Below are 12131 nucleotides of genomic sequence, written 5' to 3' on the forward strand. Positions count from 1 at the left end.
TCTTGCCTCACTTAAGATTAAGGGCTATGATTAAAACATAATCACTAAAGTAATTTACTTTACTTTTCCTAAGTTTACTTTAGGTTAATAAGCCAACATAATAATTATTTGCTTTTCTTAAGTAAGGCTAAGTTCCAAAAACAACTTGTGCACACTAGATCAAGTGTTTAAGGAGGCTGTGGGCATATTTTGCATGCCTAGAGACTTAGGCCTATGTAGAAGTACTTGCCTAAGGTATAAACATTGAAAGAGTCAACCTCACAACTAGGAAAGAAGAACTTGAGTAAATTCAAGTGCTTCATCTGTCATAAGCATGGTTATTATGCATCACAGTGTCTAGAGAAGAAGAAGGGTACAATGAAGTAGTGGCATAATTAGGTGGAAACCTTTGTAGAAACTCAAATGAATGAGTTTGCTCCAAAGTTCGAGAAGATTATCATTGGTATCTTACCTTTCTACTAGCACATTTTTGAGGAATTTGTGGTATGTGGACAATGGGGCATCTCAACATATGACATTAGCCCAATTATTATTTTCTATTTTGAAGAAGCAAGACTCAGAGTACAGGTTGAGCTTGTGATAATAACAAGTACCTCGTAATATGAATTGGTACTATTCCCTTCTAGCTTGAGTTAGGTAATTCTTTCGATTTTGATGATGTATTTTATGTATTAGGTTTTGTGAAGAACCAGCTTTTAGTTTTGGTTATAGAGGATAAGGCTTTTATAGCAAAGTTCAAAACCCACTAAGTCCTCATCGGACTAAAGGAATCTAGCCCAAATACAAGTTGGGTAATAATGGTTATTAAAGGTAATTTGTACAAGTTGTAGAGTGAACTTGTTTGAGCCCTATTCCATAATAGTGAAAACTTGCATGAATTGTGGCACAAGAGGGTGTGAAACTTGCATCAAAGGGCGTAACCCATTCGAATAGAGATAGTCATAACTCTTCTAGAGTTTAGTATTGAACACCATGGTAGATGTGGAGGGTGCACACATAACAAGCATGATAGGGCACTTTCCCAAACAATGAACATAGGTCTAACGAGATTTTAGATCTAGTACCATATGAATGACTATGGATCGCTGTCAGTAGCATGTGTAATAGGAAGCATGTATCATGTTTCCTTTATTGATGATTTTCTACCTCTTAAAGAGCAAGGATGAGGTGTATAACATGTTTCATGAGTTCAAAGGCCTAGTTGGAAATTAGACAAAGAAGAAGATCAAGGTCTTAAGATAGGATGGTGGGGGGGAGTATACCTCCAAGGAATTTGATGCATTCTGCAAGGAGGCAGAAAATAAGAGGGAGCTAACAGTTTTGAACAACCCACATTAGAACGGGGTTGTAGATTGGAAGAATCGATTCATCATAGGAGCTACTAAGGCCATGATACATCACCAAGACTTGTTGATGTTTCTTTGGGAAGAGGCATGTAACAAAAAAAACCTGCATCCAAATTGGGTGTCCTTGTAGGATCCTAGAGGACAAGACACTAGAGTAGGCATTCATTGGTGTGAAGCTAGAGGTGAGTCATTTTTCACATTTTTGGTTGTCTAGTTTATATCCATGTAATGGTAGAGGAGAGGACCAAGTTGGAGCCCTCCAACAAGAAGGGTTTATTTATGGGTTACAATGAGATTTCAAAGCCTTATAGGGTCTATATGCTAGAGTAGAGGAAGATAGTAGTAAGTAGGGATGTAAAGTTTGAGTAAGACTTTGCATCTAGGAAGTCCCATAAGCCTATTGCAGTGACAAAGACAAGGAGCATGCAAATTTGAAGGTTGAGCCATGCTCACTAGTGATTTATAGAGTAGTACAATAGCCTTAAAGTGAAGAGATCTTGATGGTTCACTTGGACATTTAGGGATGCTCAAGAGCTTGTTGAGACTCTTAGGAGCACTTTTAGAGAGAGTAGGCCTTTGAAGAAGTTTCAGGACTAGATAACATTAATGAGCAACATTCTAGATTTTGAGTCTTCTAGCTTCAAGGAGGTTACAAACTAATAGGTATGGTGGGATGCTATGGTGGAGGAGTACATCTCCATCATGAAGAATGATATTTGGGATATAGTTCCAAGATCAGAGGGGAAGTTAGTTGTGAATTCCAGGTGGCTGTATAGAATCAAGCATGTTATAGACTACAACATTGAGAAGTCCAAATTGAGGCTTGTGGCGAGACTATTCTCCTATAGAGAGGTAGTGGAATATGATGACACATTTGCTCTAATCACAAGTTAGACTTCTGTTAGAGTTGTTATCTCCTTCATTTCATTTATGGATTGAGGATACAACAAATGGTTGTTAAGACAACTTTTATTAACATGATCAATAAGGAAGAAGTGTACGTAGAGTAGTATGAGGGCTTTGAGGTAAATGGGAATGAGTCCCATGTGTAGAGGCTTAAGAAAGCCTTGCATGGAATTAAGCAGGCAACAAGAGCATGGTATTCCAAGATTGATGGATATTTGCAAAGTATGGGCTTCACCAAAATCATATCAAATTCTAGCTTGTATTGCATATTTATTGAGAATGATCTACTAGTTTTGGTGTTATATGTAGATGACTTGTTTCTAACAAGTATAAAGGTCATTATAGAGTGCAAAGCAAACATGGTAGTTGAGTTTGAGATGAAGGACGTTGGCATGATGCATTACTTATTGGGTTTGGAGGTTTGACAAAGACTATGATAGATTTTCGTGGAGTAGGGTAAATATGTAGTTGAGATGCTAAAGAGGTTTCAAATGCAGGGCTACAAATCTATGGCCACATCCATGATCACTAACTTGAATAAAGTGATAGCTTTAGATTAAGAGATGATGAATCCCATGTTGTACAAGGAACTGATAGGTTCTTCGACATATTTAGTTAACACGAGCGCAAATATTTGATTGATAGTGAATACCTTGAGTCAATTTGTGGCGGAGCTAGTGTAGGAGCATTGGGTAGCGACAAAAAATGTGCTGAAGTATTTGAGGAGCACAATGAAGTATGGTATGAGATATCTTGAAGATGATAAGTCAAGTTGCAGGGGTATTTAAACTTAGATTGGTCATGCAATGTAGCAGATAGGAAGAGCACCTTAGGGTGCCACTTTAGTTTCTTATCAATTAAGTTATATCTTGGTTCAACGAAAAGTGGACATTTGTGGCACTTAGCTCAACATAGGTGGAATACATGGTAGCTAAATATTGTTTGTTGCGAGGTCATCTAGATTTGAGTTACTTGTAGGATTATTTGATCAAGAATTAGATCACATAGTCCATTATTGTGATAATTAGAGTTGTATCAAACTCTCTAGGAATCTAATATTTCATGATAGGTCCATGCATATAGCAATCAAATATCACTTCATAAAAGATAGGGTTTAAAAGGGAGTAGTGAAGCTCCAATTTATTTCCATAGATCAACTAGTTGTTGATATTTTGATAAAGCCTTTGGCAAAAGGGAAGTTTGAAGCATTCAAAGATAGATTTGGATTAGTGTAGAATTCCTTCCTTGCTAAAAAGTAGTGTTGAGAAATATAGGTTGGATAGGGACTTTTGCATAGGTTTAATGTGAATACGCAAGAAGTGGTTCAAGATATTGTCTATTTTATATTTGGAAAAGTAATTCTATTTTGTAATTCATGTTAGTAACTATTGAAGTCTAATGTTTGATTGCCGAGTATAAAAAGTGTATTTAATGCATACATAATGTGAATACACGAGAAGTGGTTCAAGATATTGTCTATTTTCTATTTGGAAAAGTAATTCTATTTTGTAATTCAAGTAAATATTGAAGTCTTATGTTTGATTGCTAAGTATAAAAAGTGTATTTTATGCATACATGATCTAAACTAGAAGTAATCTCAAAAATAGATAAGTGTTTTGGTCTTAGTGAAAAGTATAAAGATAGGTTATGATACAGGGTTTAGACATAGTTGAATAGTTGAGTAGGTTGAGCAACCAGGAGAGAGAGAGAGAGAGAGAGAGAGAGAGAGAGAGAGAGATGCAGGTAGAGGTCAATCCAAAGAACAAGCAGGGTTGTACAATACATATCTGTACAATTGTATGGAACAATTCAATGTAGTTGCCTGGATGTTTGTATAGTTGTACAAACAAATAGTATAGAAGTGTATAGCTAGGTTGTATAGTTTGTACATCAAGCCGCATCACTCAGTTTAAGGTGATTTTGTTGATTGTGCTATTACTTGGTTTTAACAAACTATGGAGGTTTCTTTGTAAGTTTTTCCAAAGGAATGAAAAAGTGATTTGAAGGAGAAATTTCTTGGGTATATGTGAACTATTTTATGCTTTTGGATTTGATTTCCAACTATTGTGTGATTGTTGTATGTTTGGAATTTGATTTTTGCATTAATTAAATTCAACAATTTACTTAGTGACTCACATGTACATTAGTCATCTAGGCTTGAAATTGTTTTGTAGATGTTCCATGGAGGTCTTTATGCTTGTATGATGCAAGAGTAGAAGATCTATGGTTTGAGGACTCAAACCCTAGGTTGGACATGCATATTCAAAGGTTAGTGCTAGATTTGTCTTGCTGTGTACTTGTGTGACACACCATTGCTAAGGTTGCCAAAATTTCTACGATCAAGAGTTTTAATGCAAATGGCATCAATTTCACCTTTATCTTAGGGCTTTCCTAGTTCTTAACTTTGTCAATTTTTTACCTTAGGGTTGTTATGAATACAAACAAAACAACATTTGAAAACATCTTATTGTGCATAATTCAGATCTGAAAACACTTTTTTATCACTTTAATCTGCCCTTATATTCTTCAATTATAATGTTAAATCACTTAACATAATCACCCTTGGTTAAGGAACTCAATGAAAACCCTAGCTCAACTGAGGAGATTGAATAAGCTTTAATCACTTAAGCAAGCCCTTTAAAGCAAAATGTCTTCAATTCTTCTTTCTTCAAGTATAGCCTAGGGCTTCATCTTAAAACCCCAATCTCCAAGTGATGAAACCTTAACTCTAAACTTCAGGATGCTATAAGAAGATTAAGAAACCCTAGCAACTCCAAGAGAGAGAGAGAGAGAGAGAGAGAGAGAGAGCACATAAGGAGATCTAAGGGAGAGGAAAAACAAGTGTGCTTCTCTTGGTTGCATCTCTTCACAAGAATGATGAGCGAGTGAAGGATATCTCTCTCTCTCTCTATATATATATATATATATATATAAGTTTGTTTCTCTTTCTATTGCAGAATCTCAGACAACTTTGACCACACAAAATCAAGCCAACAATGAAAATATCCAAGATATCAGTGGGATTGATGATAAGATGGTGATCCCTATAAATATAAAAGTCCCTGGATATAAAGAATATACTTTGGATGCCCAGATTGATACAGGTGCTATGAGTAGCTGTTGTAAATACAAAGCAATCCCTGCTTACTACTGGAAGCCTACTCAAATCCAGTTCAAAGCAGTCAATAAATAGCTTATCCAGATTTCATATATTGCTCCAGATTTTCCTTTACTGCTTGGAGCAACAAAAGTTTTTGTGACTCTGTTTAATTATGATACAGGGGCAGATATATTGCTAGGACAAGATTTTATGAAAAAATTCATGCCCATTACGATTGACAAAAATCTAATCATTTTTAATGTACAGGGAAGTAAGATTCCAGTACCAGCCAAGAACAGATATACATTAAAGATTAAGCCAGATGAAGCTCTTAATCAAGAGACTACTCTAGTTGATCTAAGTAAAATCCAAAAAATTGTTAAACATGCTGATACACATGGTGCTACTGTTCTTGCAGATATTAGTCAGAAAATCAAAGAAAATTGTACTTCTGACCACCCTGATGCATTTTGGTCCAGGAAAAATATTTTGTCTCTCTGCCATTCAAAAAGGAAGGCACAATTATGGCTCAAAAAGCATCTGCAAATCATATGAGCCCTTCAGAACAAGAATTGTGTAATAAAGAAATCCAAGATCTATTGCTTAAAAAGCTTATTGAACCTTGTAAAAGTTCATGGGCTTGTCTTGCATTTTATGTCAACAGACACTTTGACAAAAAATGAGGGAAGAAGAGACTAGTTATAAATTACAAGGCTTTAAATGAAGCATTAATGTCGATCAGGTATCCTCTCCCCAATAAAGAGTTACTCTTATCCAAAATTGCTAAAGCAAATGTTTTTAGCAAATTTGATTTGAAAAGTGGATTTTGGAAAATTGGTATTATCCCAGAGGATAGATACAAAACAGCGTTTGTAGTACCAGGTGGATAGTATCAATGCACTGTCATGCCCTTTGGTTTAAAGAATGCTCCCTCAGAGTTTCAGAGAAGAATGGAAGATATCTTTAAAGAATTTCCTTTTATTATTGTATATATTGATGATCTTCTTGTGTATAACAGAGATATTGCAGAACATAAAAGTCATTTAGAGAGTTTTTATCAAACAGTTCATCAACATGGACTTGCCCTCTCTAATTCTTCTGACAAGTTCATTATTGCCAAAACTCACATTGAGTATTTGGGATTGTTTATATCTCAAGGGAAAGTCGAATTATAGCCCCATGTCCTACATTCTTTAGCTAACTTTCTTGATATTCTCCTAGACATTAGAACTGTACAAAGGTTTTTGGGATGCTTGAATTATATAAGACAGTTCTATCGTGAACAAACAAAAAATACAAAAGTTCTATAGCAACATTTAAAAAAGGGAAGCATTTGGTCTGATCAAATGACTCAAGCAGTTAAAAATATCAAGCAAAAAATTGAGCAGCTACCACCTCTCACTCTTCCTCAAGAAGATCTTCCTTTTATACTAGAAACAGATGCATCAAATTGTTGCTGGGGGGCAATCCTTTTACAGAAACATGGGAAAAGAGAAGAGGTTTGTGCTTACACTTCAGGTACATTTTCTGATCCAGAATTAAATTACCCGTCTTCACATAAAGAAATTCTTGCTGTAAAGAAAGGAATTAAAAGGTTCAGATTGTTCCTCAAGAGCACCCATTTTACAGTGAAAACTGACCTCAGACATATGAAAGGAATGCTCCAAAACAAAAGACTTTTAGAACAAGGTAACTCCAGGATTATGAGATGGGCTCTTTGGCTAGATGGATATGACTTTGATATAATTTATAAAGCAGGCAAAGAAAACTATCTTGTTGATCTTATGACAAGAGAAGGATCAGATAAATAAGAGAAAATAGCAATCAAGAAGTTTGAAATAGGAGAAAGCTCATCCTCCTCTAAAAAATCTTGTGTGGAATTATGTCCCCAATGTCATTATTCATTTTGCATAGATTGTCTTCTGGTTAAAATTAAAAGGTTGCCCACTGAAATTCAAAACATTATCATTCAGAAGTGGTTTTGCTCTATTGATGCCAAAATGGGTTACAACCTTCCTCTTGCCAATATAAATAATGTTCATATTTATTTTGGGTTAGTTATGCATCCATACAGAAGAATTGTATATATTTTTGACCCAGCATTGTATTGGTCAGATTATTACTGTATTCTTCAGACAACCTGAATTTATGAGAGAGTTTCCATAATTATGTATTGTGAGGATGTTGTGTCCCCATTCTGTATTTGGAGCAACTAGATGAATTTTGTCCAATATTTGCTCTGTGGTACTGGTGGACAAAGGAGAATCCCAATCCTGGAAATCTTCTATTAGATATATATATGAGAGGTAACCAACAATACATATGTGGGCCAATAACACACGTAGGCCAATAACCTACAATAACACACATAGGCTGGCACATGTGGAGTGCTACACTCCAAAGGTACACATGTGCAACTCCAAAGTGATATTGTCCACAAAAAATGTTCGAAATGCAAGGGCATTGCACGAAGTGTGTCCAATGCTCCTACAAGCCTTTCAAGTCTCCATCAATCCCCTTCTAAGCTATGTATTTCATTGGCTCCACTCCCCCTACATGAACATTATTGCAACCTAGGCATCTTTGACCCAACTCCAAGTTTCCATATAGGAATCCAAACTACCTTGTATTTTCTAGCAAGGGCACTCCATGAATTGTGTCCAATGCTCCTCCTATAAGCCTATAAAGGCTCCATCAATCCTCCTAAGCCATGTACTCCAATGGATCCACTCATTCTACACTTACATGGTCACAACTGATGATCCGTGAGTCAATGACAAGCCTCCATACATGAGTCCAAGTTGCATCATGCTATCTAGGGTTGCATGCCCTGCTCCAAGATACAAAATGCTCCTCCTAAGAAGGGCATTCCCCAAGCAAGAAACCATCTCCATGTGGAAATTATGTGGAATGTCACCTATGCTATCATTAGAACTCTAACACCCTTAGAAGAAAGGCCAAGCAAGCACCTAATTGATGTTAAGCAACCATCGAGTAAGCCATCTCTAATTGCAAATCCATCACAAACCATCTAGGGGTTGAACATACACCATGTACCCCAAATTTAACGAAGTAACCATAAAAATGGTGTAAACACTTCCAAAGTAACTTGAAAGCTAACAAGGGTTTGCAAACTCCAAGGAAGACTACTGTTAATGTGGAGAGCTTGTGTGATACGAGCTTGTTGAAGCCAAAGAGGATTTGCTAATGTTGATGCTATTTCATTGATGATCTTTAGTAGTGGCTAGGGTTTTCATGGTTTTCCCTAGTTAGGTTTGGAAAGATAGAGATTGTACTAGCTTTGTGATATTGCTATGGTATATATATATCCCCTTGTCCAAAATTGGGTAATTGTAGATCTATTTTTTTGCTTGCTTTGTTTTCTTGATTACGTAATTTCGAATGCCTGTTATTCATGCTAATTTGACATAACATGTCATTGGCATATTAAGTGATTTAATATGTAACTAAAAGATAAGATGGTAGTTTTTCTAGTATTCAGCTCATTTTCGAGTTCCTTTTTTAGAATAGTTCATGTAATGTGACTATTATTTTTGATAATGAAGATGAAATATTTCCTAAGCCAGTACTGATCTCTTTCAGAGGGATGAAGCTCTTGGGTTAGGGCCCAACCCAAGTTGCCCAACACCTCTTGCTTTGTACTTATATGTTTTTGCTTCAATTCATGAGTTAATTTCTGTTACATAGATTCATTTTACTTTGTTTAGATTAGGTTGCTTTTGATGGTTTGCATAACTGTTTTTGTTTTAGTTGCTCAAGTAGGTTAATGCAGTGATAGACTAAAATTCAAAAAGGCCAACAGCAGGCCTTGATATCCTTCTCCCTTTTTGGGACTATGATTCGAGGTCAAGGCACTACTGCTGCCACCAAAAACACAGTTTTGCTCTCCCATGCAATTTCTAGTGTGATGACTTGATCTGGAAAGATTAATGTATTGCTTTAGATTCGATTGCCTAGATCATTTCTTGTTCTTTTACAATGGATCTCTCTGCATGCTCTTCTGTTCCAAGGTTACTGTTCAACATTTTCTGTTTGTAAGTTAGAAATTAGGTCAAGCTAGAGAAATTTCTATTTTCATGGTATAGTTAGTCATTTCTTTGATCAGTTTTTGTAAGTAGATGTGCAGATCTCTTGCAGGACACCTCAACTCACCATACATCCATAAAGCAGCCAACATCAACTCACTTCTCATAGATTTCCCAAGTCATTCGCAACATTTCTCCAATCTGCCCTAATTTCTGCGTTTTTCTCCATAAGCTTCCCTCTTGCCATTTGAACAAATCTAACCATCATGTTCCCTTTTGATCTTCCTTGACAAGCTCCAGACACCTCAACACCTTCATCTAGCCTTCAGTTACCCTTTTCGATCATTTTTCCACCTTCAAGACCTCAAAAAATAGCTCTCGCCCTCCTCCTGTAGATCCCCTTCAACCTCCTGTAGAATTCCTTGTAAGTGGTTTTTTGAAATCCGATTGCAATGGAAGTCTTCAGAAGGGTACTAGGGGCTTCTTAGGACCTCTCCACACCTTCCTCCACCTCTGCAAAAACCAAGTCCATCTTCCTTCGCCACCAAACCTCTGCACAATCACAATCCGATAAATTGCAAGCATAATAATTTCACATAAAAACACTCAAAAAATACAAAAAGATGTTCTTTTCTTATTTTCTTCTGGGAATAGCTTAAGTAGATGTGATTTACCTTTTTAGTAGTCAATGGCACTCATTTCATCAGTTTCCATCTCTTTTTCTGCAAAAGTAGGGTTAGTTGGATAAATTAGGGTTTGCTAGGGTTTGCGTTACATTTCAGTTTTCTTTCTCTTTCGAGTTTCTTTTTGAGAACAGTTCATGTAATGTGACTATTATTTTTGATAATGAAGATGAAATATTTCCTGAGCTAGTACTGAGCTCTTTCAGAGGGCTGAAGCTCTTGGGTTAGGGCCCAACCCAAGCTGCCCAACACCTCTTGCTTTGTACTTATATGTTTTTGCTTCAGTTCATGAGTTAATTTCTGTTACATAGATTCATTTTACTTTGTTTAGATTAGGTTGCTTTTGATGGTTTGCATAGCTGTTTTTGTTTCAGTTGCTCAAGTAGGTTAATGTAGTGACAGGCTAAGATTCAAAAAAGGCCAACAACAGGCCCTGATCTCCTTTCTCCCTTTTTGGGACTATGATTCGAGGTCAAGGCACTACTGCTGCCACCAAAAACATAGTTTTGCTCTCCCATGCAATTTCTAGTGTGATGACTTGATTTGGAAAGATTAATGTATTGCTTCAGATTCAGTTGCCTAGATCATTTCCTGTTCTTTTACAATAGATCTCTCTGCATGCTTTTCTGTTCAAAGGTTACTGTTCAACATTTTCTGTTTGTAGGTCAGAAATTAGGTCAAGCTAGAGAAAGTTCTGTTTTCATGGTATAGTTAGTCCTTTCTTTGATCAGTTTTCATAAGTAGATGTGCAGATCTCTTGCAGGGCACCTCAGCTCACCATACATCCATAATGGGACGCAACATTGTAGAAATTTCATTTTACATCCTCTACTTAAAGTTTCTCGACTTAAATGTCATTTCACAGAGATATCTCTTTGCCATATTTACAGGGAAAGGAACCACGATGCTGATCGCCTATCTAAAGAGGGTGTTGAGCACGATATGGGGTCATGGACAGCTATGGAGGAAGAAAATGGGGTGCTTCGACCACTCGAACAACCCATTTTTGATTAAGATTTTGATTTCCAGAAAACTGTTCTTGTTATTGTACATATTAGGAACTGATTCTTTTTGTTATTGCTACAAATTTTGAAGAAACTTCTTCAGGGTACCAGGGTTGTTTTCCTTTAAAAGGAGGTCCTGGCTCTCTGTTTTAAATCAATGTTTTTTGTTTTTTTCTTTGTACGAGAATTCGTATAGTGTTTACTGTGGATTCTCAGAGGTTTTTGGTTGCCTCATTGTCTTCACAGACTCACAGCTTTTGTTTTACTACACATCTCTTTCTCAGACGTTTTATCCTTTAAAGGATCCCGGGAGGTGTGCAAGGACAGGACTGGTCTGTTGGCTTGGTTTGATGGCGGGACTGTTGTGCAAATACTCTGTTTTCAAGTATTTTCAAACAGTTGAGACTGCTTTTTCCCTTTTAAAGGGCGAAAAACGAGTCTTTCAGAAATGCTCAGCATATGCTATGTAACTTTCTATATATAATAGATGGTTCGATTTTTTCCTGTGGAAAAATGTTAGGTTGAAATATTGTTTTCTATTTGTTATTGTAAATTAGTATTTCAGATCAACTTTATAGTTGAAAGTTCAAAAGGGTTAGATCCTTGAAGCCTCTAGGAAACGGTGAAATTTTAGATTTGCATTAATTTCCCAGGTTTGAAATTTCAACATGATTTTAGAGTTGATTTCATTGAGATTTCCTTCTTGTTGATTTAAAGGTTGAATATTTCAGTTGTTGCACCTAAGAATGGTTGTTACATGATGAAACCCTAGTGTGCTTGAGATGAGCATGGACACTTGTGAGGTTCTTGATAGGTTGAAACCCTATTTGTTCTTGTGATAGGATTGTGCTTTTGGCTATCATAGGCGAAGAATCTACTACATGGATTCCCTGTTACAAAGTTATTTTCAATAGGTGTTATGCCTGTTGGAAATGCTGAGAGGGAGTGAATCAATATTTGCTTCCAATTAGTTAATTTGTAATCTTCATAGGGTATTGATTATTATTAACATTATATCAAAACATAAATAATCAACACCATTCAAC

At 36.2% G+C, this 12131-nt stretch overlaps 1 protein-coding gene across 2 annotated transcripts in view; it reads left to right on the forward strand.

Annotated features, from left to right (window-relative positions):
- LOC149210140 (lysine-specific histone demethylase 1 homolog 3-like) overlaps window positions 1-12131 on the forward strand; it is a 194092-nt gene that overhangs the window by 18548 nt on the left and 163413 nt on the right. Inside the window, exon 4 of one of the 2 annotated variants that reach the window (XM_089396637.1) lies at window positions 10972-11401. The exons of the other annotated variant lie outside the window; for it this stretch is intronic. Coding sequence (XP_089252763.1) covers window positions 10972-10992 — 21 coding nt within the window. The 3' untranslated portion in view covers window positions 10993-11401. Of the gene's footprint in view, window positions 1-10971; window positions 11402-12131 lie in introns of those variants that run through there. 2 annotated transcript variants of the gene reach the window in all.

This window comes from Pinus tabuliformis, chromosome 1_2 (genome assembly GCF_031772625.1).
Source record: "Pinus tabuliformis cultivar Carrire ecotype Pingquan chromosome 1_2, CPIR1, whole genome shotgun sequence".
Taxonomy (NCBI): domain Eukaryota; kingdom Viridiplantae; phylum Streptophyta; class Pinopsida; order Pinales; family Pinaceae; genus Pinus; species Pinus tabuliformis.